The 27,228-nt window shown below is 43.4% G+C and overlaps 1 protein-coding gene across 1 annotated transcript; it reads left to right on the plus strand.

Moving 5' to 3' along the window:
• Positions 1-912: 912 nt before the first annotated feature.
• Positions 913-26,592, plus strand: MME (membrane metalloendopeptidase). Its single transcript, XM_062499170.1, has 22 exons — positions 913-1,072; positions 2,280-2,315; positions 5,941-6,102; positions 6,946-7,026; positions 7,704-7,799; positions 7,902-8,020; positions 8,717-8,782; positions 11,504-11,638; positions 12,985-13,086; positions 14,646-14,782; positions 14,923-15,016; positions 15,611-15,739; positions 16,346-16,444; positions 16,945-17,025; positions 17,673-17,776; positions 17,938-17,996; positions 19,956-20,075; positions 20,322-20,455; positions 21,396-21,461; positions 23,487-23,582; positions 23,969-24,045; positions 26,493-26,592. Exons 1-22 carry the CDS (start codon positions 913-915, stop codon positions 26,590-26,592), a joined length of 2,253 nt encoding a protein of 750 aa, XP_062355154.1.
• The last annotated feature ends 636 nt before the right edge of the window (positions 26,593-27,228 follow it).

A 27,228-nucleotide genomic window follows, 5' to 3' on the forward strand; every position in this document is an offset into this window, starting at 1 on the left:
TGCTGGCAGGGATTTTCATTGTGAAATACTGAGAAATACATTGCTGTGTATGTAGGGATTGGAATCTCAGTTGGTAGAGGGAAGTCTCGCCCTGGATAAATAGGAGCAGGTGAAGGGGGAGCACAGAGCTGCCACCAGCAGCAGGGCAAAGGTGGCACAGTTACTTCGGAAGAGCAGCAGAAAGAGGATCTCCAAACCTCCTGCCAGAGCTGCACGAGTGAGCTCGCTGCCAGCAGCGTTGCGTGACTCCTGTTTCCAGTGCTCTAACCTCCACAGACAGGCTGCTTGCTGTTCTTTAAAAATTGCTGTGAAGACTCACTGTCTTCAGTGTGAGTTTGACAGGCTCCCAGAAGAGCCTGATTTTTTTTTCTATTTTTAGAGCCAGCTGTAAAGCTGTAGTCAAGAACTGCTTACATAATATTTTAGAAGTGACAGCGAAGCACAATGGCATATTTTGACCTTTGGCATTAGATAAGTAATTGGCAGGTTAAGTTAATTTTTATTCAAGCAAAGAGACTTGCTTTTTACTGCTTGTGAACTCCTGTACCTTCACACAAGATTAAACCTCACGGGTACATTTTAAAAATAGGTTTTGGTTTGCTGGCCTTCCTTTTCTGTGTGGGGTGAAGGAAGCTCCTCCACGTGAAGGACCTCCACTCTCCTGCTCTCCATCCATGCCAACACGGAGTGCATGGTACGTGTGTGCGTGTGTCCATATGTGTGTGTGTGCACGGGCCTGGCAGAGGGAAGGATCCTTCATTTCCAGACTGACAGCCCAGTAGTATTACAAATAATTGGAAAACTCACCTAGAAAACACCTTTGTTACTGTGCAGTTGAGGAGCTGGTTTGTAGCCTATGACTCAACATGAGTGCTCAGTGAATATTCCCTTTTCCATTCCAGACACTGGGTTATGGGCAAGTCGGAAAGCCAGATGGATATAACTGAAATGAATACTCCAAAACCAAAGAAGAAACTGGGATGGAGTGGCCTGGAAGTGGGACTGGCTGTGGTGGTGGTGCTGCTGACCATCGTGGCCATCACCATGATCGCCCTGTACGCCACATACGACGGTGAGCATGTGGGGCTGGGGGATGCACACATACACGGCAATGGGGAAGGGGTTTGGATGTTGGTTGAAGGGTTTGGATGCTGGCTGAAGGGTTTGGATGTTGGCTGAAGGTTTGGATGTTGGTTGAAGGGTTTGGATGCTGGCTGAAATGTAAAGATGCAGCCACATGTTGCTGGAAAAACTCATAAAGTGCCTCTTTCCAAATGGGACTCAGTAAATTCGTTTGTTCATGCTAAGTTGTGGTAAACACAAACCATCTGCTTGTTCTGACTTAGGAATACTTCTGTTTGTAATTAATGCTTCAGTAAGCAAAAATCCCAACAAATTACAACACTGCTGAAGAAAACCAAACTCAGGGCTTGCTTTGTGTTCTCGTAGATGTATGAAAATCCCATTTTTTCCTTTTTCAGACTGTTGCAGCAAGGACTCTCAGTGAGTGTAGTCATTCTGAGAGGTTTTGTGCTTTGGCAGCCAGAGCAAAATAATTTCATTCAGGGGGAAATATCCTGATATTTTTTGGAAAAGATAGTACAGGGAAGCTAAAATTTCCATCTAGGGTCAAACTAGATTTTTTCCTTATACTGGGAATTAAGTGCTTTATTTAATTTTGAAGGACTTAATTTTGTTTAGGCTTTCTATTGAAGTGTAGTTCTATTGAAGGATTTCTATTGAAGTGTAGTTATGGGATGGAAAAATGCCATTATGGGGAAAAAAAAAGTTTTGTTTCCAAAGTTTCAAAATGAAATATTTTCATGTTCCTGAATCCTGTATTTTGTTCAGAAGACTTCAGAGTGAATGCCTCAGAATTTTCATATAATTCCTTGAAAACCCTTTTGTCATTGTAAAGTATTGCTAAATTCAAACTGGCTTTGTAATTCTCTCCAGTCCTTGAGCTATTCTTTTCTAAATTGCTTCTTTGTTATAAAAATAGTATTTTGCCCACCTCCAATTGAGAGGACATTTTCCTCTGATGACTACAAAAATGGCACATGATGAGTGACTAGCACTGAATGACCCTAAGGGGTTGAAGATGATGATATTTTTAGAGCCTGATGTTATAAATATTCCCTTACTGACTGTAAGGGGTACATTCATATTATCTTACTGTACACTGCAATTAAATTGACCGTCAATGGAAATATTTACAGTAGATTTTATTATATTGACATTGAGTAAATAATTAAGAATGTGATTGTATTATCTTTTAGATGGGGTTTGCAAGACACCAGACTGTATCAAATCAGGTAAGAATGAAAATGCCTATGTTTTAAATTAATTTATGTGTTTTTAGACAAAATTACTACCATGGAATTCTCCCATCTAACTGCAGACAAGTATAGCACATGGAAGCGTGAGTCTGTTATCTCACATTATGTTCTTAGCCTAGTTCTTCTACAAAAGTTAACTCCTGTGCTGTGATATTGTCAATGTTACAGAGTCATCCTCCATGTCCAAAAGATTCTGAGTGTTCTAGTCTGACAAGCTACTTCATCCTTCAGTGACACGTGCAGTTGTTAAAGAATCCCAGGTACACAGCACCCCGTGGGAGGCTCCCAGAAGGTGCAGATTTGTGGACCCCATTTAGACTGGCAGATACACCAGGAACAGCACAGCAAAGTCAGGAAATTGTTTTCCTTACTTCCATGGTCTCGTTTCACCTGCTCAGGTCTCTGCTCACACCTCAGTGCTGCTGCAGACAGGGAGAGCCCCAGGGCAGCCCCTGATCCCAGGAACTGCAGATTGTCACCAGCATGGGCCACACCTAAGGCTTGTTTCAGGTGGCCAGCACTGTCTCTTCATTCCACTTCAAAGGTGATCTTCTCCCAGCATGAAAGCTCATGCTGTGCTTTGGAAAATGATACAATTAGTTCTCTAGCAGATTGGTTTTAATCTCTGATGATGCTCATTTTCAGCTAAATACACATTGCTACAGGGGAGTTCAGACAGACCGTGTGATGATGAATGAACTCCAAAAGGAAAAGCAGGAAAAGTTCAGGGAAGTGAGGCACAATGTAGCAAGAAGTGCCAAAATTAATTAATCAGAACAATTTTGCTCTTTTATGCTTTTGCTAAATGCTTCAACAGCATTTAACCACTGGAAAGGGATAAAGTGAAGATACAGAATTGATTGTTCATTTGAAAGAATAGCTGCAAATAAATGACTAGAAGAAAAAAAAATGTAGTGAAATAAATAATGAATACAAAAATGTAATAAGAATTCACTGGTTATACCCAGGGTAAAATACCAGTAACTCCATGGCACTGTTAATCCTTGGATCTGTGAGACACTGCAGCGTAGCAGAGGAAGATACAATGCTATTTGTGCATTTGAGCATTTTTTGGATAAGCTGACACACTCTGATAACTTCGCTGAGCTCAGACAGCAGAGTCTGATGGAACAGGGGATTTTGATCTCTGTTTCATACCTAGGTAAGCACATTGTTTTGCTCCTGAATCCTCCTCAGGTCACTGGTTGCTTTGCCAGCTTATATTACTTTATTTGTAAGCTATTAAAGCAACAAGTGACAATCAGGAGTACTCCAATAAAATTAGTCATTACAAGTAACTGATATGCAGCTCTACATTCTTGGTGGCAGGTAGGACCTGAGTAAACAAGTGACAGTAGGAACAAAGCCAAACACTGGTTTGTCACAGCAATGCTGAGCACTAATGAAGAGTACACTGTGTATTACCTGTATTTCTATAGGTATAAAATAACAAAACATTCATAACATAATCACATTCCCTCGGTTATAATATATCTGTGGTATCAGCCAAATAATGAATGGTTATCTTGGGGCTCAGGTATGCAAATAATACCCTCCAGGAGAATATTCTGGTCATACTTAATGTAGGTACTTTACATGCAGGCCTAAATGAAAGACCACAGTTCCCATAGCTGAGCTCTTTCTGGTACTTTTGCAGTATTAATGTTTTAAGTCCTGATGAAAGTTAGATAGCTAATATTGGCTGGGCTGGACCTTGGAGTAGGAGTTATGAGAGATGATTATTTCTGTGTGACATGAGTAGGCACAGAGCATTACCCAGGTGCTGACTCCAAGCAGAGCAACCCCACTGCACAGTTTAAGCCAGGTTTGATATTATTCTGTTAATGATTCTTCAGGTTTAAGCAAGACATGGATGTCTCCTGGGTCTTGTTGTGAGGTTTTTCCCAAAGTGACAAGTCGGTGGATAAGGTCATAAAGTCATCTTCTCTTGGTGTCAGAAGATGTTTCTGTCCTGCTGTTACTGTTTGGCAGGGCTGTGAATGAGCCAGCTGGGATGTCCACTCCTGACTGGGAAAGTTTGTGCTGCAGGACTGACACATGCCAAGGTCATCCAAGGGACAGTGATGCCCTTCAGGAGCTGCCCCAGTCTAGCAGAGAGATTCAGAGGGACACCCTTAAGACAGAGATGTTAAGAACAGTTACGACTTTCCTCTTTCACAGCAAATAGGTGGAGTTAGGACAAGAATAAACTGCAGCATTCAAAACTCCCCTTCCCTGACTGAAACTGAAACAGGGCAAAAAAGACAGAAACCGGTACCAGAGCTTCCACAATCCCAGAGAACTTGGGGCTGCAGCAAGTGTCACACTTAGTAAAAACCTGACTGAATTTCCCAAGTCTCTGGCTGTTGGCATGATCCTGTGTCCCTTCAAATAGAAGTCACGCTGAAGCCACTGACTTCAGAAGGCAAACCAGCTAGGAGGCTTCGCATCTATATCCACAGTGGGTTTTGTGCTACTGAAGCAGTCTGAGGTTGAAAATGCACCTCTCCATGGCTATTTCCATCTTGCAGGCATTGGAACATTGTAAAACCATCAGATGTTGGCCTAGAATGTAACACTCCTAAGCCAACAGAAAAATGGGGGCATGCAAATCAACACAAACACCACAGTCTGCCTCTCCATTTCCACCAGCACAAGAGACATGGAAAATATTGAAAGAACTGGAAAAATAACTATAAATATTTGACTTGCCCATGTGGAGGAATGAACACTTGAAATCACAAGCCTCATAATTTACTAAAAATAATGTCAGAAAAATGGGAAGAATATTCAGTATCCTGGGAAATTCAGAGGTGTCCCTAGCTCTTGCCTGACTCCTAAGATCTCTCCTTTCTGTGAGAGACTCTATTCTGGCACACTGGTGGTAGAAGCAGTCTGAGCGGAATAGGAATAGGTATAGGGAAAAGCCCAGAGCGTTTATGGACAGCAGCTGGGAAGCTGTCATCAAGGAATCGGATTTCTCTGAGAATCCCTGTCACAACTGGTCAGTGACAGGCCAGTCTTGGACAAGCCACTCCAGAGGGTCAAAAGGGTAGCAAGAGGCAATATCAGTTCTAGAGTAAAATGTGGAGCAGGTCTGAAAATGAGTGTAGCTTCCAGAAGGCATTAATGGAAAAACCTTTCCTGACAAGAGCTGAAATAGTCCAACCAAGTCAGTATTTCATTGAAATAACCAGGATTCAGCTCAGTCTAAATCATTCTCAATTACTAAAAGTGCATTACAGTGGATACTTAACCTCTGTTATGTCTTGTGCTTTCAATGTCCCTTTTCAGCACGTTTCAGTACAAAGAAGGGTAAGTGAAGGGTAAATGAAACATGCCACATTTTATTTAGAAGGAGCGACCACTGACAGGGAGCAGGAGCATCTGTCAGTTTACCACCAGTAAACTCAGCCAACTGGAAAGTATGGAAGTGTGGTCAGCACAGGAATAGTAATTCCTTGTTCACCAGTGAGAACTTTGGTCTAGAACATTCAAGTAAGCTTGAGCCTATTCTAAACTAAATCTATTTCTGACTTCCCTGTGGAGAGAAAAGGAGCGTATTGCTGAGTTTCTGTGAGGTGTCTCTGTGTGCTTGCAGCTGCACGGATCCTGGAGAACATGGACCCCAGTGCCAGGCCCTGCCAGGACTTCTACCAGTACGCCTGTGGGGGGTGGCTCAAGAGGAACGTCATCCCCGAGACCAGCTCCCGTTACAGCAACTTTGACATTTTGAGAGATGAACTTGAAGTTGTTTTAAAAGGTCAGTGGAGTTTGGGGACTGAATAAAGTTTCTTCTTTGCCTTACGTGTCATCCTAAGAAGTTGTGGTTTTCTAACAAAGCTTAAAATACTACCAAGTGTTTCAGGTTTTTGTATTTGGTTTGGGACAAATGTGCCTGAAACTGCTTGGAGAAGGCTCTGGGAGTGTGCTGTTGTATCTGACTCTGGAGCAGAGCTGAGCAGTCCTGCCCTTGCTGGTATCTGCACATCAGACCAAATGCTGTCCCTACCCTGGGCCTGCCCCAGTGACAGCATCAGGCAGGTGAAGGAGGTGGAGGAGGAGGAGCAGGGGGAGGTCTGTCTGTGTCCACATCAGCTGGAATGCTGGAAGCTGCTGTCTGGCAGCCCATGTCCTGCCTACCTGTGCTCTATCAGAAAGCCCAAAGAGCAAGCAAGCCATTTTCCTACTTGTCATATCAACAGTATCAAATTGTTCACCATCCGTTTTTCCAGGTGAAAATAACAGAGTCCAAGAAGTCAGTCTGTACTCATGTTAACACTCTCCAACCCACTCTCTCTGTGTTAAACATCCTTTTTTTAACTTTGCCTATCTCCTGGTTTTGCCAGCTGTATCTTTACACAATAGCATGGTTGCTTAAACGTGTCCCCGAGAAGTGAGAACATTTGTCTTTCAGCCAGGGTGAACTGAGATCTCTGCTGCCTCTGTTGGGTTCCACATACTAACTCAGCCTGCAGCCATTGCAGGGCATTTCCCCTCAGCTGCTGAAAGGCAAAGCGTCCCTGGAGCCAGCCCTGCTCCTCAGAGCCTGCCAGGACAGAGCAGGTTCTTTTGGGATGACCATCGCTCGTTGTGTGTGTTCCAGATGTCCTCGACACCCCCAGCACCAACGATATCCCAGCAGTGCAGAAGGCAAAAACTCTCTACAGGTCCTGCATAAATGAAAGTAAGTGTCCCCTGATCCGCTGCATAGGGGATTCCTCAGCAGCAGCACCTCGGGCAGCCACACTTGCATCCTGTTCTGTGCAGCATTTTTCAGATATCCTTTGGGAAAACTAAAATGTATCTATTCTATAGAGTCCAGTCAGAATGTCAGCAGTAAAATTGGTATTGTACCTCCTGTTTTACTACCTTAGGTATTTTATGTAACTCTTCAGTTACTAATTTGCTGCAGATATATAAACTCAAATCCTTTCAGTTAAATGGGAGTTAACTTCTTTTGTAGAAATTACCAGGGATGAGGTGAAAGCTGCCTGGCACACCAGGCTCTGCCACTAGAACAAAGAGCAGTAAAAGTGTTTTCAGGGCTTCTTAAATCATATTTTTATAGTTTCTGTAATAGTATGAATACTTTTCAAAACTATTATTACAAGCAATCTGCAGGGAGAAAAAAAAGTCAGTACTTCAATGTCATGGTCTCAAGGATCTGCATATGCTGTTTGTGACTGGAACATTTTTACATTAAATGTTAAAGCACAGTCATACATCAGAGCAAACTGCTGCTGTGGTGATGGGGGAGACAGTTCTCAGCTTCAATGTTCTGAACTCATAATATATATTATAATATATAACATTTGTGAGGTTTAAAATGTCATAGTAACTAATTTTATTTTTTTCCAAAAGCTGCCATTGATAGCAGAGGTGGAAGGCCTCTAATTAGTTTATTGCCAAATGTGTCTGAGTGGCCTGTAGCAACAACTGACTGGGATGCTTCCTATGGTAAGATAACCTGTGCTTGTTTCTGTTTTAGTCAAAACATGTAAAATATTTAATTTATTGCTTACCAAAAACAGAGACTGACTATACCTTTCATTTGCTTAGGTACTGTTTGGACAGCTGAGACAGCTATTGCACAGCTCAACTCCAGATATGGAAAAAAGGTCCTCATTAATTTCTTTGTTGGCACAGACGATAAAAATTCCACAGCACATATCATTCACGTAAGTCTGCCTGGGTGCCATGGCCTTGTTGATCATAAAAGTGCAGCAAATAACTGGAAGCACAAACATAAATGTTAACACAAAAAGCCATCAGTGGTCTGAATTTGACCTGAGTACTTTGTAGACGAATTTGTGAATTCCTGTAGTTTTCAGCTGAAGCTCTAGGTTTCACAGTTCCCTGTCTGCTCTCCAAGATGACGTCTTTGTTCTGTGCCCTCACACACTGTTACTGTCAGTGAGATGGGAATGACAGAGACAGAAAGGTCATCTCTGAAACCTGAACATCCCGACAAGGCAGGAGAAGGTCTGGTGGCTGCTGAGATGCAGCAGTGAGAGGAGCAAGAGGCCAATCTCTACTGTCATGGGTGGATGGAGCTGTGAGCACTTCACGTGCAGGGATTTCAGAGAAGCAGGAGCTGCCCTGCTTGTCTCTGGGCTCTTTTGTCATCTGTAGTTCACCTCTTTTCACACTGGCTACCAGTGTTCAGCAACAGGAGAAGAAAAAGATTGAAATGAAAAACAAGTTTAACGAGAATGAAAATAGTTCAAGGTGGGCAAGAAGATGAGAGAGGAACGCCCTTGTGGCCACAAAATAATTTGGCCAGTGAAGCATCAGCACCTGTAGTTACCAAAAGAACTGTACAATGCTCTGCCATTTCCCCTTAAGCACTTGTCAGTTTTTATTTGCATTTACAGATTGATCAGCCAGGGCTGGGCCTGCCTTCTCGGGACTACTACGAGTGCACTGGTGCATACCAAGAGGTGAGGGGAGCTGACACACCACTCTTGACACTTCCATGCTTTAGCCTGTATTTTCAAGGCAGCTATTTGACTTTTTAAGACCTCCTGGAAGGAGATAAACATGAAACAATTTAGCTTTGTTATAGAGCCTCTGCCAGGCTTCACAGCTGGATCAAGAGTTATCTCCTGCCTGTCAGAGTTGCATTTAGACAGAATACAAGTGGTCATGATGAGCCCTGTTCTGTCACTGCAAAAAGGAGGCCACTTCTGAGCTGTGACCAACTGGCAGCAACTGGCAAATGCTGCAGGTGAACTAATTCTACCAGGATTAGGCTTGGAAAGAAAAACAGAACATTCAGAACCAAAGAGACACTTTGCTGCATGAAGGATCTGAAGAGATCAGTCTCCTACATCACCTGCTGAACACAAACACAGCAGCAAAAGGATGTGATACCATAGAAATGGCTCAGATACCTGAAACCTCGTATGGTCTCCTTTAATTCTTGTTTACTCATTACTTCTACAGCTCTCATTAGCCTGTTAGCACTGACACTGTATCCCTGTTGCTAATCTTGGATGTGCTTTAAGTCCTTGAGAGCTGATGGGTGTCTGTGCCGAAGTCATGGAGCTGAAACTGCTACCACAGTGACCTTTAATTAACCACATTCCTTCTGTGTAATTACATGCAGAAGCAATGAGAAAGTGTACGGGCCATTTGGGCTTTGTAGGTATTTTGCTGATGTGCCAACAGTTAATAGTGATTACATTTAATTACAGATCACATGCTCATTAAGACAATCATTGCCATCTGAACTGCTCAGTTCCATGTGAGATGGCCTTTAGGAGCTGACTCACATTGCACAATCTGCTCCTTCCATGTGTTGTGTTAACTGCAGCACTGAGAGACAATTCCTGACCTACCTGAGTATCAGCTCTGCACTGCTGGGCAGTAGAGGAGGAAGTACTGGTGAAAAACAGCTTTATCACAGCAGGCAGGTTCCCAGTGTCCCAGTGTCCTTCCAAGCATGACTGCCCTGAGTGAGAGCTGTTCCCTCCCAGCCTGCTCTTGGCTGTGGCTCCTGCTGTGTTATTCCACTCCAGGAGCTGCACACAGCAAACATCATCTCTGCGTCCTGCTCCTTCCAGGCCTCTGCCTCCAGCAGGACTTCCCAGCCCAGAGCTACAGGTGGAACCTGCCAATAAGATAATTTAAAATCTTTTTCTCTTGTAAGAGACAGAATGGGTCTGCTCAGATATGAGTAACTCTGATGTCTTAAGTTTCCACTGAAACTGCTGAGACTATACAGATGAAATTAGCTAACTTAGTTCTTTGCTACCTGACTTAAGAGCTGCACTTAGGAGAAGAACAAACTGACTGATTGGTACCTAAAAATCTCTGTTAGCTTACTGGTTTGAGGTAATAGCTACACTGAACTTCATTATGGTTTTTACAGTGTTGGTATGCACTGTCTTTGTGACTTGTTGCTGTCAGTGGTTTCATGGGCTTTTCTCTTTCTGAAATTATCTCTTTTGCTTGTAACTGGCACTGAGAGTTCTGCCCTTTGGGCTGCTGTGAGCCCTGTCCCTGTCCCTGCTGACTCCTATCCTTGTCCCTATCCCTGTCCCTGCTGACCCTTGTCCTTGTCCCTGTCCTTGTCCCTGTCCCTGCTGACCCCTGTCCCTCTCCCTGCTGACCCCTGTCCCTGTCCTTGTCCCTGTCCCTGTCCTTGTCCCTGTCCCTGCTGACCCCTGTCCCTGTCCCTGCTCTGTGCCAAGCTGCCTGGCCCCACGGTGCCACAGCCCCAGATGGGCACAGCCTGATGCCCAGGAGGGGATAGGGAATGGCTGCCCACATTGAGCAAAGAGGTGTGTCCCTGCCTTAGGAGATAAACGTACCAAAACACTTCTATTAATAAAGCTGATGACATGCACACCTTATTAATCCTACATTTAATCACTGATTTGGTAGATTACATTGCATAAACCAGATTTATTTGATAGCTGATCCAGGACTATGCATGTTTTTTATTTGCATTGAAAAGGAATATTGAAAACAGCATTTCTGTTGACAGAAAAATGAGTGTGACTTACAAATGAAGAATTAGAATTACAAATAATAATGGAATTACAATAAAACTGAGGTTCCATAAAATATAATGACACCTTAAGGTATTTGACAGTGTGAGATTTCAGAGAATTTGCTGCTGTATTTACATTCTTTTCATTAGTGAAACTAATGATAAAAATGTAAATACACTAATCTGTCACTGTCACTAATGATACACCAACACAAATTCTAGCTGTTCCAAGGCACACTGAGGAGTGTCACAGCTTCTGGCAGTGCTTTTCCCACAAAGCAAATTCCCTCATTTTATGTTCCTGGGAACACAGCTCTTTGGAAATGGTATTTTTGGAAGTTGTAATTAAAGTGAGCTAGAAAAAACATGGGTGATGGTTTAAATATGGACATCCAAATGTCTCATTTTAAATAATGAAAACAGTGCAGTCATTGGGAGTGTTCAGCTTTGAACAGTGCTCCAGTTACCCAGCAGTGCTCCTTGAGGGAACATTCACAGTTCATTTCTAATTGTGATTTAACAGTATTGCTGATAAAATTGACCAGTTTAAATACGGGATGAAGAACTGTAGATCATAAAAATGAAGATTAAATCTTTAAGATTATTAAGGTATGCTCTACTTTGAAGAGTTTTGTCTTTAAACTGTTCCTGTTTTTTCCTGCAGGCATGTTCTGCCTATGTTGATTTCATGATTTCTGTAGCTGAACTAATCCTACAAGAAAGAAATATTTCTGTCAATGAGAGTGAGATTTCTGCACAAATGAGAAGAGTTATGGACCTGGAGAAAGAGATTGCCAATGTAAGAAAAACATCTTTAAACTATCCTTTAAGTAACTGCCTTTTTTCATAACACCTAAGAGAGCTGACCGTAAAGTGAGTGGTTAACTTCCTTGCTGAAGTTGTTTTGTGGAAGCAGGGATGTGTGGAGCCTGTTACACCTGAAGGAGCAGTCAGCAATACAGCTGTGGCCTGGGAGGGGCAAGGAAAATATTTGAGGCAGCTGTTTTCCAAGAAACAAAATGTTTTGTCTTGATCTGTTCACAGAAACCCTGCAAGAGCAGAGAGAGAGACTTGGGTTTTGGTTAATGTGGTTTAGAGTGTGAGTTCTGGAAGATGCTTTGGGGTCTCTCCTCCCTTTGTCCTGTTTCCTCATGGGCTATTTGGTTCCCAGAGCAGCAGATTCCCAGCCCTTGGCCTGTTGTGAACACAAAGTCATGTTTGTGCTGCACAAGCTGCTCCACAATACTGATTGTTCTAAGGACATTTTTAACCAAACACTGTTCTCCCTTAAAAGAAAAGAACAATGGAAAAATATCATGAATTTGACTTTGGAGAACTAGGGAGAGTTTGAATGTGCATGGAGGAAACCAAAGGCATTCATGAGCAAACCATGGCTTATTAACCTTTGCAGCAGGACCTGAACTGGGGATGACCATGAAACAGGCTGAATACATATTTTATAGCTCCAGCTATTTTTGAAGTTACACTGATAGTAAGGTCACATACTTGGGAAAACCATTTATATAAACTAAAACCATCTGATTTTTATTTTCTTCATTTTCATGAGAAACACACCTCTGGGCTTGGATCGGAGATGGGCAATTATTATCAAGAAGGGAATTAACTGAAGAAATGTTTTAAAGAGGAGTAAGAAAGGAACCCACACCTGCAATGTCCCTGCAGCAGCTGTTGCTGGTGGAGTCCAGCTGGTGCTTGGGCAGCTGCCACTGCCTGGGATTTTAACCTTTCATCAAAACTCAGCATCAGCCTGGATGTGACTGAAGAGAGCTGGCATTGTGCTCTTGGGAATTTGTTAAAAAACACAGAAAAAGTACTGAATGCACAATAAAATAGGAAAGAGGAAGCAGAAGAGAAGAATAGAGATTAAAGGAGGCTTGGCATAACTGATTTTTCAAAGCACTTTAAAAGGGTGAAATGTGCTGTTGTGGATGCAGATGTTGAAGTCAGCAGTGCAAACTGCAGTGCCCAGAGCAGCACAGAGCTGTGGGAGCTGGGGGTGGTGCCTCCCCAGCAGTGGGTCATGAAAACAGACAGGCAGCAGTGCATCCTGATCCTGATCAGAACCAAAACTCCTGGGAACTGACTCAATATACTCAGTAATTTTCTCCTGATTAACTCCAACAGGCAACAACAAAATCTGAAGACAGAAACGATCCACTTCTACTGTACAACAAAATGACCTTGGCACAACTTCAAAACAACTTCTCACTGGAAATCAATCATAAGGTGAGTGATCAATAACCTGGTATTTAACCTCTCATTTATCACTGATGGGATTAAACAATGAAGCCTGAATCTTTTTTTCTGTTAAAGACATGGCATATTTGCAACTGAACAGGATTCCTGATGTGCACATTCCTACCTACTCTTCTGATGACACTGAAGTGTATGCACATTCTGTACCCACTACTTCTCCTAACCTGAAGGCACATCTTCCCACCTGCCTCAACACAGACATAGAAAAGCACAAAAGAAAAAGATATCCAGTGGAAAGTGTCTGTGCCCATGGCAGGGGTTTGGAAATAGATGATCTTTAAGATCCCTTCCAACCCAAACCATTCTGTGATTCTATGATCCTGCTCCTTATCCCCATGGGCTCAGGGCCCAGGACAGAAGTCCAGCCTGTAGCCACCAGCTGCTTCAGGGATGTTTAGTGGACTACTCAGCCCCACTCTGTTTATGCAGAGCTGCAGATTCAGAACAAAAATCCAGTTTGTCCAACACTACCTCTGTAAATATTGCTCCGCAGGCAGGCAGAAAGGAGCCCAGGCTGTCAGGCCCATGAAACAGGACAATTCTACACATCCCTCCCACGGCAGCTCCCCAGGGATGTGTCAGCTCTGCTCTCACCCCGAACCATGTGCTGTTTGTGCAGGGCACCCTTTAACTCTTGGCACCAGAGTGCAGCTGAAAACCAGCCCAAGCTTTGCTAACACAGCTCTGTCTCCTCAGGAACATAATGTCGTACTGAACATGGGTAGTTTTTATTCTCATGACATTTATTGAGGTTTCTGAGGCCAGTAAGGTGCAATGAAACACTGTTATTCCTGGCACTTCTTCATATTCACTGCCTTTTATTATTGACTTTAATTCTCTGACAGGTCGCTCCTGCTTGGTTTAATTGGTTCCATAATTCACTGTCTCCCACAGGTGTAGTTGGTTACCATTACAGTCATCCTCTCAGAAAACAACAACTCCTGTCTTACAGGACTGGCACTGCCCTGGTTATTAATAGTTCCTGGGGGGTGCTGCAGATCAGCACTAATTTAAATTTATTCCAGTGCTCAAAAGACACTTGATGGGAGTTGGTAGCATTGTAATGTCTAAGGATAGAACAGCAATTATTCCCAGGATTAGCCTGAAGTTTGCTGCTTCTCTCTCAGACCTGCAGTGACTGTTCCTGAAAGCTTATCTGCCCTCCTCAGCTACTTCCTTCCATATGTCGGATGAAGACATCACCTGTTCCAACAAACCTTTCCAAAGATACAGGCAGGGAAAAATCACCAACACTTTTTACAGTAATAGGCAGAACAGAAACTTTACAAATGAACAAAAAATTGTGTTAGTTTGAAATCAAAGCAATTTCTCTACCCTTTCTGCCAAATACCCCCTATGTTAATAACATTTTTGGAGCTATGAATGATCTCAGGCCAGTTATTATTACAATGACCCCATTTGTAAGCAGTGCAAATATTAGGGAAACAAAAGGCAGAGGTTTTGTGTCATGCAAACATATTTAAACTGCTTATGATATAACCATATCATAATGCATAATGTTTTTCCAGATGTTCAACTGGTCAGAATTCATAAATGCTATCATGTCAACTGTCCAAATCCACGTTGACAACACGGAGCATGTCATTGTTTACGACCCTGACTACCTTCTCAAGCTCAGGTCTATTCTCATGAAATACTCTTCCAGGTAGGTGTGTTAAGTATTCTTGGTATTTGCATTTTCTTTCCAGGAAACTTAAAAAGCCTCAAAGCATCACCACTTATTATTATTATTATTATTATTATTATTATTATTATTATTATTATTATTATTGTTTTGTTAAACAGAGACCTGCAGAATTACATGATCTGGCGATTTGTGATGGATCTTGTCAACAGCCTCAGCAGAGACTACAAGGACACGAGGAATGCTTTCCGTAAGGTGCAGAAATTCATCTCTCTCTAAGTTCTGATGATGGCTTTTGTGAGCCACAAAAGATAGGTATTTAATGTAGGTGTAGTATATAAATATTTAATGTATTTTGGATTTTGCACACAAAAGCCAGATGTGTTTGCTGTGGAATGTATTTATAATTTATGGGATTTATGCCTGACAGCTGAGTGGATTTGAAAGCACTGCTCTGGTACTTGGTCTCTTGTTTTCTGAATCTAAATTAATCCCCATTTTGGTATCAGAACAGTCCCATTTGTTTGCAAAGGATTCTGGCTGACTTGTTAGAAACTCTTCATCATCCAAAGTAATATATTCCAAGGCAAACATTATGGCCCCAGTCTTGATTTTCAGTCATTCGATCCTGCTGATAGCTTAGTGCTTTTAAGAAAATTTCAGCAGTTGGACGTGGAAGTTCTTTGTATTTCCAGAGCAGAACTTCTTCCTCTGTGAGAATTTTTTTAGTGATCTTCCCGTTGCAGAGTGAGTCCAGCTAAGTGCCCCCAACAGGAGTAGTGTGGCTGTGTGCATTAGGGTGCAGGAGCTCCTCTGAAGCCCCTTGGCCCCGCTGTGTGTGTCCCACAGGCCCTGTATGGCACCACGTCCGAGACTGCCGTGTGGCGCCGCTGTGCCAACTACGTCAACGGGAACATGGAGAGCGCCGTGGGCAGGCTCTACGTGCAGGAGGCCTTTGCTGGGGACAGCAAGCACGTGGTAAGGCCCTCAGCCCCGAGCGCCACCAGAGTGGAGCTTCACCACCACCGTGTGCTTCCTGACACGGCTTGGATTGCTCTTTATATTACAGCGTAATCAAAGCGGGTTTGGTTTTTAAGGTTTTATTGAAGTGTTAATAGCGGTTATTACAAAGGTTTAAAATGCAAGTTTTTATTAGAGTGTGAAATGTGAGTATTGCAGGTGCACAGCTGGAGGGAGACAGGCACTGCCTGCTCTCTGAGCCAGGTCTGTGGGCAGGCTGTGCACGAGCCCATCCTCACATCCCAGCAGCAGCACTCGCTGTTCTTTGACACTGACAGCAATTCACATCCTGCCGTGTGGGCACAGGGGCAATTGGTTATTTCTGTTTGCCTTCAGCCACAGAAAGTTCCTGGAAATGGACCTGAAGTGCAGCCTTAGATGACTGCGATCACCAGTGGAATCCTAGAGTGAAACAACCCATTTTTGGGCTTGGCATAAACACGATTCCATCAGATGCACAACATCCAGCAGGGCAATGTCTGTCAGGTTTTGGTAACCTGAATGACTGAACTGCATTGCCCACCATCTTACTCTGTGGGCTGTAACATTCTAATGTTTTTCCAGGTTGAAGAAATGATTGTAGATATACGTGATGTTTTTATAAAAACCTTAGATGAACTTCCCTGGATGGATGCAGAGACCAAAAAGAGAGCAGAACAAAAAGTAAGTTCTGTCTGAAATATTTGTAATGTGTAGTTATATAAAAATCAGTATTTCAATTGTTTCTAACAAAAAATAAGCAGTATCTTGTATCACTATATTATAATACAAACACATTTATGCTTGTGCTTATACAGGCACAGCAGCTTAGGATTCCACAGGAAGGGGCCTCCGGAGATAGGCACACAAAATAGAAAGAATCTGTATGCAAGATAAAGACCTTTCAGGCAAATCAGTGATTAAGGAGCTAGATGATTAATATCTACAGGAAAACAGTACTGAAAATGAGAAGGAATGATTTCTGGTGATTTCACCAGCTAGTAGGAGGAACAGGATAAAAACCATAAACTTATGCTTTCAATGAACAAAAAATGTAAACAAAACCTATACATAATTAACATCCTGTGGTTTCTACAGTGGCTTCCATATTGCCTTTTTTATATAATTTATGATTTTAAAACGTGGCTGGATTTGTTATGGATATCAAATTTCCTTGTCCCTAGGCAAGAGCAATTAGAGAGAGGATTGGTTATCCCGATGAGATCGTGACAGATGACAACAAGCTCAACAGTGAGTACCAGGAGGTAAGTGCACAACAGGCAGGAGAATTAGAAAAGGGTCTTCAGAGAAGAAAATGTGCATTTGCTTTCCTTGGCCCAGCAAGCCTCGTGCAGGTGCACAGCACAGCCCCACGTGTGCCCAGCTGCAGGGGAAGGGAGGAGGTGTCACCAGCCAGCCTGGTAGGGCTGACCCAGAATGGGATGGGACAGCCAGAACAGGATGGGACACCCAGCACTGGATGGGACACCCAGAACGGGATGGGACAGGCTCTTATGGCATTCCAAGGACCTGTCTACGTTCTGGAGGGATTATCATGCACAGGCACGGAGCTGACTCTGTGTTTTGTCTGAGGTAGAACTGCTCCTTACCAAACTGGTTTGCAGCAGGAATCTCCAGAGGTTAAGGTCAACATCAACAATTGCTAAACTCCATTCAAAATATGGGTAGAAAGAGAGAATTAAGAGCTCTGGAGAAAATACCCAACTGCTAACACAGGTCCAGCTACAATATCAACTCTATGATGGAGCAGAGCTCTGCAAACCAAGGTCTAATGTAGATCAAAAAATACTCTTAGAAATGTGTTGCTTAGCTCACTGGGTTTAAGACTAAATTTTCCTGATCCATGTCTTTTATCCCAAACCAGTAACTCCTCTTCCCCCTTTCTTTGTAGTTGAACTTCAAAGAAGAAGAATACTTTGAAAACATTATTCAAAATTTAGTATTTACCCAGAAGAAAAGGTTGAAAAAGCTTAGAGAAAAAGTGGACAAAGAGGAGTAAGTATTTAATAATACTATGTCTAGTATATTGTCCAGTTTGCACAGGAGAAGGTACCTTTCAACTTCAAATATTCTGTGATTTCTAGGCTTATTCTAGCCTTCATTAACTTTGCCATTAACAATTGAAATGCTAACATTTATTCTTCTGGTGTTACCAGGTGGATAAGTGGAGCTGCTGTTGTCAATGCTTTTTACTCAGCAAGTAGGAATCAGATAGGTAAGGTTTACCAATTTATTGAAATTATCTGGTTTTTTATATGTATGTATACACTTTTAAAATCAGAAAGTGAAACAATCTTGATATTACAAGTTTGAGTATAAAGATTCCTAATGTCAGCCTACTCAAAACCATCCATGGAAATAAAAACCCCATCCATTCTGGCTAAAGATTAGAAAACCACATGAAGGCCCCATGATTTCTCATCTTGTGAACCATCCCAGCTCCCTTCACAGTCATGAAACATTTCACAACATTAATTATGCTTCTCTGTATTTCTGCCACGTCCACTCTGCAAATAGTGTTTAAATTTTAGTCACAGACTGCAGTGTCCTTTCTAGGCCATCAGTGAGGTACTGTGATCTACCTATAACTCTTGAAAAAGTCTAAAAAAATGGAAAAACCTTGTCTTGAAGGGCTCTGCACAGAAATGAAACAAGATTATTTCATGATGTGAGCATTTAGCTCTTTACAAAAACTTCCAGAAGGCTTTGTTTAAAATAGCTTTGTTCAGTAATTTGTAGGGAAGGAATCAGGATGTGGAAGACTGAAACTGGTGACTGGCAGTTAATGTGAGTCACAAATTCTTACCTCATCCTTTAACTATGGCATGCACAGGATTATTAAAGCAGTCTGATCTTTAGAGTGATACCTGAATTAGCTTAGAACCAGACTTAAAAAACCCCCTCTAGAGAGCAGTTCTGTGCATGATGCGTAGGGAACTTGGAGCTCTGTTACTCCATCTGGGCATGGTGTGACCTGCAGTGCTCCATGAGCAGACCACACCACGAGGAAGCCACCCCGAGCTGCTGCTGGCCAGGCAGCCCCGAGTGCTCCCTCGGGAGCCCTGGCTCTGAGGCTGCACAGCCCTGAGTCCCCATCCTGGGGACAGCCTCCACAGCCAGCAGCTCCAGAGGTCACTCCTGCGCCCTGCACACCCCATGGCACTCACACTGCTGTTAAACCTGTGCTTCCTCATAACAGGATAGAGCAGTGGGATATTTCCTTCCATAGCAAGCTGGCCCTGCGCTGGGATTGCTGTCACAGCAGCTTGCACAGACAGCAGAATTTATGGCTTATTTCTAACCTGCCCATTATTTTATGGACTTCCCATGGTTCTTTCTTGTCCTGAAAGAAAACCCTAGAACTGAACTGGGTTTATACTAAAACGCAAGAAGTATCAATCTTCTTTCTTTTGCCCTGTGAGAACTGTCACCCGATTCCTTCTGTCTGTTAAAGTAGTGTAGAGTTACATCCACCTCCTTCCCAGGCAGAATTAATACTTTATATTGCCACAACAGCAGGGAGACAGGAAAAGCCTTCACCAGATACTAAGTGGAACTGAATATTTTATAGTATTTTATTATGCTTAATTTCTAAAAAGATCAAAATTGCAACATGCTTTCTTTTTAAATGAATTGTTTTGTAGAAGTCTAGAAAAATTAGCAGAGAAGTGGGTAAAAGGAACTGCTTTGTTCCAGTTCTTTTATTGACAGCTTGGCCTATTTTTTATTGATTCTAGTGGGAGTTACTTGTATTTTCAAGGGAAGAATAAATTCCTGTCTCTAAGACTGATTTATGAGGGAATGATCAAATAATTTATTCTTTCTGGGGGACACACTCCCACTTCTCACAATGTTGTAAGGTTTGTTTAATGATGAGACAGAAGCCTGTGAATGCTAAGTGATGAAAATTGGAACAAACTGCTTTTTTCTGCAGAGCAAAATAGTAACAAAGCAAAAGCTGGTCTTGATTTAGGAAGTGTCTGAAGAGGGGAGGGGTCCTGCTGCTCTGTTCCTCCTGTCCCACAGCATTCCCACGTGTCAGTCACTTGCTGCTGCTGGGAGAGCCGAGGGAACGGGGTGGTTTTGGTTGAAGCCCATAAAAGTCTGGCCCCGCTGCACCTGCAGGATAACGAGGCAGGGCCTTAACTGTGCTGTGGCTTTTTTTTTTTTTCAGTCTTCCCTGCGGGCATTTTGCAGCCCCCTTTCTTCAGTGCCTCCCAGCCCAAATCTCTGAATTACGGCGGCATCGGAATGGTCATCGGGCACGAGATCACACACGGCTTTGATGACAACGGTGAGGCTCCGAGCTGCTAGTGACAAAACACTCGGTGCACAGGGTGCTTTACACGCATCAGTGCTTAGTCCTTCCAGGGAGCACATGAGGGAAATGAATTTCCATATGGAAGATCAAGTCTGGATTTCTGAGGCGTTACAGTATTGCTCTCCCAAAAGCACAGTCCAAAATCTTACTCGCTCCCCTCCTCACTGCACCAAACCCTCTTTTCTTGTATAAATAATTCTGTTTAATGTACTGTTACAGGCAGGAATTTTAATGAGAATGGTGACCTTGTGGACTGGTGGACTGAAGAATCGGCACGGAATTTCAAGGAGCTGTCCCAGTGCATGGTGTACCAGTATGGGAATTTCTCGTGGGACCTGGCAGGTGGACAGAACGTAGGTCCTGCTTGTGGAGCTCCCTGTGCGGGTGGGATGAGACAGTACTGCTTGCAGGAAGGCACAAGAAGTTGTTTCTCTCACTTCCACTGGCTGGCTTTTTACAGCCTGACAATATATTCCATCACACAGGATAGGGAAAAGATAAAACTCCCAGCCCTGAGGTTTTCCCCAAAACATGTGTTGAAGTGTGGGAACTCAGAGAGAGGCCAATAAAAATAGAGAAGAAAATTTCAACGTATGTGTCTGCCCTTTTATTCACACATTAAATTCAATTAAAGGATGATTCTAGATTTTGCAGCTTTGACTATCATAAATCAATACATTGGACTAAAAGTTAAAATACGCTTTTTTAAAAAATAGAATGAGGCATTTCCCATTATCAAAGCTTCCATCATCTTTGGTGGTATTTGACTGATCTAGGAATACCTGAATACTTGTTAAATAGAGATCTTCTATGTGTCTGGCTACCAAGAAGCTACTGAACTTGCCTACTGTACAGAATAATACCTTCTAGCAGGTTCAATTTCAGCAATTTGGAATTTGAATTTTAACTTGTCTACAGACTACAGATTCTGTAGTCCACTTCCACTTCCTCTAACTGGAACTGTGGTAAGAAACTGAGCATTAAAGACAAGGAGAAAAGAGGAAGAATAAATGAGTAACGACTAAGTTGCAGAAAATTCTGGGTAAGAGATACAGAGCCTAGAAAGTTGCCTGGAGGGGAAGTTAGAGGATTAGACCAATAATAGTATCTCAAAACATGGATTTTGAGACAAGGGACATAAGGTCTTGTCAGAGATTTTAACATAATTTGCTAAACCTTCAGATTTTAAGATAATTTTTGCCTTTAGAAACTGGAAAATGCACAAAGTTTGGTGTTAGAAGTCCTGGATGAGCTTTTTTGCAGAAACCAATACTTTTCCTTTCAATTTTACAGCTGAGTGGAATCAATACACTGGGAGAAAACATTGCTGATAATGGGGGTGTGAGACAAGCATACAAGGTAAGAAGTATCCATTTTCCTATTTTAGCTGAAACTGTCAGAGATTAAGAAAATCAGTTTCAGAGCCTTGGAAGAAGAAACACAATTTCTGTGTTAGGGACAGGACCAGACCTACTGTGCCATCAAGGCCTGGATTAAAGCTACTGGCCAGCCATGGTATTTCTCTCATCCTCTTAACCATGTCAGGCTAAAGATTACCTGTTCCTAGGGAGCTCTTTCTCAATTTTTTGTCCTTTAGCAAATAAGGAATGTGTGGAATGGAAACATTCATTGGCTCACACTTGGACCATGACCTAAAGAAAGTGCTGATACCAGCAGCTGTCTGCCTCTGGCTGTCTTTTTCAGCAGCTTTTTCATGCCAGGAACGAGGGGCAGAATGCCTTTCTTCTGACCCATAAACACTTTGCCAGGTGACTTGGGCCCTCTGTACTGGTATGCCAAGATGTCAGACACTGGACTCCCTGCACTAAGCCTTCCATGCGAGCTGGTTGCTCTTTGGCTTGACTTGCCTTCTCTTCTCACATAGCTGCTGGACTCCCTAGATTGGCACTGTTGAGACTGACAGTCAGGGAGACACAGGTTCTTTTTGTGAGCATGGTCTAGAAGAGAGTAGCTCAGCCTCTCTACCAGCTTTTCTTGTTATTCACAAATCTGATGGCTCAACAACGTGATCCTCCTTCTCCTTCCCTGAACGCCTTCTTCTGTGGCAAAGTACTCAACACTTGACAGTTGAGTGCTGTCACTGCTAAGCAAAGAGCCTCTGGGATGCATGGGCCAACTCACTCTTCTCCAGGTTCTCACTGGAAATGGACATGTTTGAGAGCAAAGACAATAGTTAATGAGAGTTTAAGGAATTATTTGGAAGCCTAAAAGAGGCATCAGGCTTATTAGATTAGTCTGATCTTCAGTTACTGGAATATTTGGGCAAAGTACGAAGCCATGGAAGGGGATATGCTTTCTGAAAGGAATGGGAGTAGCCAGAAAAATTAGAAGTATTAAAAAGTATTATGTCATCATATAAACAGTAAGAAAGATCCAAAAGGAACCCTCTCCGTGCAGGTAGAATCAGCCCCTTCTCCATCCTTCCAACTCCCACGGTAGCATTCCTGCTGCCTCCTCGTGGCCCTCCCGGTGCCATGGCTCTGCCTCCAGCACTGCAAACACAACAATCTGCTCCTTTCTCTCCTGTGACCTTTTGCATATTTGAAGACTTACATGCTTCAAGGCCCAGACTCCTCTCCTTTAGACTAAACAAACCCAATTCTTCCGATCTTTCCTCATAGGTCATGTTTGCTAGACCTCTGCTCATTCTTGCTGCTTTCTTCTGGACTCTCTCCAGTTGGTCCACATCTTTCTTGAAGGGCAGTGCCCAAAACTGGATAGAGTGCTCCAGCTGAGCCCTGGCCAGCGCCAAGAGGAGTAGAAGGATTACTTCACGTATTTCCTACGAGCCACTCCTGTTTACACATCCCAGTACGACACTTGCCTTTTTTGCAGTGCTGTGGCACTGCTGGCTCTCATTGAACTGTTATCCATGGAAACTTCAGAGCCTTTTCCATGGACCTGCTATCTGCTCGTTCCTCAGCTGCACGTGGGCAGTTGATTGGCTTCACTCGTGCGGTGCTTTGGCACTGACTTCAGGCACAACATTGCTCCAGCATCTTTCATCAGTGATGATAAACTAACAACACATTTTTTGACACGTGTCTCCACAAGAAACATGAAAGCAGCTGTTCTTACTATGGCAAGGTTTTAAAGTTTTCTGCCATTCACTTTTAAAAAACCAAACCCTAAAAACCCACAGTGGAAAAAAATCTCTTTTTCATAATGCAGCATTAGATAATTGATAGCACAGTACTAAGAAATGGCCCTGTTGGCTTCTGCTTCAAGGTGGCACACGTGGGATGGATGGCCAAGGGAGGCAACAATTAATTATGTCAGAGTCCATGTTCCTCCTTCTCATCATTTCATTTTGACTGGAAAAAGGGTGGAAGTAGTAACATTTCTGCACACTTCATTCTACAGGCTTATGAAAACTTTGTGAAAAAACATGGAAAAGAAAAGCTTCTTCCTGGTCTCGACATGAACCACAAGCAGCTGTTTTTCCTGAACTTTGCACAGGTATCCTTTACTTCTTGCTTGAGAGCTTTGAAAACCACTTGACATTACAGTTTAACAGCAAGTCAGAACAGGCTGACTCCTGTGGGCTAACTAAGAGCCAGCAGAGCTGCAGAACTGAGCAGTGTTCACTACAAAGCAGTGAAAATAAAGTCTTGTTAGGTGATTTTTTATCTTCCCTAAAGAAATTAGTTCAGTCACTCATAAGCCTGGTAGGAAGTGCCCTTGTCTGAGGACGACGTACTTTTTAAAACAAAATACGCCCTTTTTTTTTATGTTCTAATGTCAAATTTATTCTCATGAACATTAGGTGTTCCACAGTTAAATGACAGCCGGTCTTTTCCTGTAAAATTGTAGGCTAAGGATGCTTTTCTTTGTTACCTGTGTAGGTGTGGTGTGGAACATACAGACCAGAATACGCAGTGAACTCCATCAAGACAGACGTGCACAGCCCAGGCAAATTCAGGTGAGCAAAGCCAGCAACCCACAGTGCAGTCCTGAGGTGGAACAGCTCTGCAACACGGCTGTTTGTGCTGCAACTGCAGTGAGCCTGCCCAAGGGCTGGCTGCCCTTCCCAGGGCAGCTTTAACATACACACATCCACAGGCAGAGCACACTCGGGCTGCTTAGGAGGGGACACACAGGCTGGGCTGTCCCTGTCCCTTCCAGCAGGCAAAGCCCTTCCCAGGCAGCTCCACAGGCAAAGGAAGGATGTGGGATCATTTCTCATCCTTGAGAAGATCCAGCCTAATTCTGTCCACTATGGATAGAATTTGAGCAGTGTCCCCCACAGGACACACACACCATCCCCAGGCTGTCACCGTGTGCCTGTTACTGCAGAGCCCCAGTGACTGTGTCTGGAATCCAGGGCTCCTACCATAGCTCCTGATAGGGTTCTAATACACCAACAGCACAGATGAACTTCTGTCTGTCCTCCACTGAAGTCACAGGTAGAATCAGTGGGAGATCACTGCCCCTTGCTCTTAACAAACCCATGTGCTGTGGTACAATAGCAGATGTGCATTTTGTGTCTGGTGTGCTCAGCCAGCCTTCCCAAGGTCAGCTGGGCTCAATTCAGTAGAGCCATGCAGGAAATGTGGCTGCTCAGGGTGCAAACCTTTGAGCCAGACTAGGATCTTTTCTTTCTATCTGAACTCAGAGCAGCCTATTCATCAGCAGTGTAACAATGTGCTCTAATAAACCTGTTTGGTCCAGTGCCACGGTATCAGTGGTAGCACAGCCATCACAGCATCTGCTGGCTCTGGAAGGCTGAGTCATCTGCAGGCTCCATGTCCACAATAGCCAAGTTCTCTGCTGATACAATCCACTACATTAATTCCAGTATCTTTCTTTCAATGGCTTTCCACCAAATCTTGTTTATCCCACACACTCAAATACGTAGTGAAAGCAGTGGCTGTTCCCTCTCTGTTCTTGCCTGTTCTCATTGCGGGTGCACCAGCTCCTACAGGCATTCCTGTCTGGTCTCAGTGCTAATGAGGCTCCAGAGGCTCTTCAGAACCTCAGCACATCTGATTTGGATGAGGCACAAGGCCTTTGAAGTTGACTAGTTCAGCATCCCATTGTAACAAGCTGTGTTTGTGTGTACCCTGGATACATTTCATCCTGCTGGGCTGTCTGTACCTCGGCAGGACAGGCTATAAACTTTATATGCAGTGATACAAGTGCTCATGAGAAACCAGACAACATTCTTAGAACGGCCAGTCATTGTCATGATGAGGCTCCCTAAGAGCTCTAAAACAGAAAACATTTCATGAGACATATCCACAAAATTAACACCTAATAACATACTACGTAAGTGTCACAAAGGCTCCCAAGGTGCCTTCTTCGATTATTATTTTACGTTGACTGTGGGCTGTTTCTCCTTACAAGTAGGACAGGCAGCTCCTCATAAAAATTGTTAATTGCAGAGCATCCCATTTTAGCAGTTCTAGTTCATTGGAGCAGTGTAGCACAGCTAGATCACCAAAACTGTGTGTTTTTGGATAACCCCTTTTCTGTGCCATCTCTTGTTCTGCTGCTGGCTCCCAAGACAAGGGAGTCACTTTTGGCCTTGTAGAACAGTTGAAGTGTTGCAGGTGTCACTGCTGAACTTCACCTCAGCTTCTGTGGGCACACCCTGGTTCTAATGATGAACATAATTCTCAGAATAATCATGAATCACTCAAAGAAGCAGTTCTTTAAAGAACTTCTGGGCCACAATCAATGTCCATCAGTACCTGTATTTGACCTGTTTCCCTGCATAGGTACGTGCTGCTGTATTCCCAGTGCTGAAGGAACAAGTGACTCTTGGCAGATCTATTCACACATGTTCACGATTACACACATAACATCAGCCTTATCTGGAATGGCCTCACACTCACTTCCCATGTTGAGTTGAAAGCCATTGTTTGTGTGAGTCTTTCTGCCAGGAAACTCATTCACTGGAAAATCTGTGCAGAACGCCCAGAGGAGCAGCATGATCTCAGTTAAAACTTGGTTGGTGTAAAAATGTAAATGAACACTCGCTGGTGAGTTACCACCACAGCCCTTGACCTCAGGGTCTTATTTTCCCTTCACCAAGAAACTTGTCAGCAAAACGTAGCTGGAAGGTTCCTCAGTGAAAACTACCGACAAGCAAGAATCGGCTCTAGGTGAAAGAAGTGGCTTGTGAGAGCCAGCCACGAGGAAGGGACAGGTCCTGTATTTTTGGGGTTGCAATAGGGGCAAGACGAACTGAAGAAGAAAACACAGCCAGCCCTTGAGGTGAAATGAAGCAACAGTCAGAGCTCAGCAACAGGGCGTTCCCCACACTGCAGTGAGGTGACACAGCAAAACAAGTTACAAAATACGGCTCATGCTGTTTGTTTCAAAGCAAGGCGAGCAGCAATGACAGCGTGTTGCTTTGTTTTAAAGGGTCCTGGGATCACTGCAGAACTCCCCAGAGTTTTCAGAAGCCTTTTCATGCACCACGAGAGACAACATGGATCCTGCCAAGAAGTGCCGTGTTTGGTGACGGACTGCAAACCTCACATCTCAAGGAGCTTTCCAGGAAAAAAGACCTTTCCAGTTGATTTTGAGAAGGGCAGGAGGGAAGAAAATGGAGGGGAATATGCTAGAGACATGGCTGTAATCTTTGGTAAACATGCAAACCCCGAATGATCACCCATCACAGCACGGAAGGACTGAGGCAGTGCTGGGCTGTCTGGCTGCTTCTCCCCCCGGAGCCCCTGGGACCTGCCTCACCTGGCAGTGCACAGACACATCTCACCTGTAGTTTAACCCTGCCCCCATAGCCAGTGGCTTTTTGGATTCATTTTAAAATGGCAAAGTGTAGCACATGATCTCCCCCCGTGGGTGAGCGCAGATTTCTGATCAGGCGGAGGAAGGAAGTCAGTAACACACATTTTAGCCATACTAACAGAACAGAGACACGACAGTTTATATATGCCAGTGTCAGACTTTGTACCCTCTGCTGTTACGGGAAATCTGTTCTACCAAATGTTTTTATTTTTACTTGAAACCATTTATATGAGAGGAGTCCAAAGACCTGATGTACTTCAGTATTTTCTCACTAATTACTCCAGCGTGTATTACCTGAAGTCCCTATTTACAACAGTTAATTTACAGCTTTCCAGCCCAACTGAAATCG

The sequence above is a fragment of the Cinclus cinclus genome, chromosome 10, assembly GCF_963662255.1.
Source record: "Cinclus cinclus chromosome 10, bCinCin1.1, whole genome shotgun sequence".
Classification (NCBI taxonomy): domain Eukaryota; kingdom Metazoa; phylum Chordata; class Aves; order Passeriformes; family Cinclidae; genus Cinclus; species Cinclus cinclus.

Excerpts from the sequence above, each read along its gene's own strand:
- MME (XM_062499170.1), top strand. The coding sequence starts at position 913 with ATGGGCAAGTCGGAAAGCCAGATGGATATAACTGAAATGAATACTCCA. Across the intron at positions 16,445-16,944 it reads AAAAGAGAGCAGAACAAAAA|GCAAGAGCAATTAGAGAGAG; the intron begins GTAAGTTCTGTC and ends CCTTGTCCCTAG. Across the intron at positions 20,456-21,395 it reads ACCTGGCAGGTGGACAGAAC|CTGAGTGGAATCAATACACT; the intron begins GTAGGTCCTGCT and ends TCAATTTTACAG.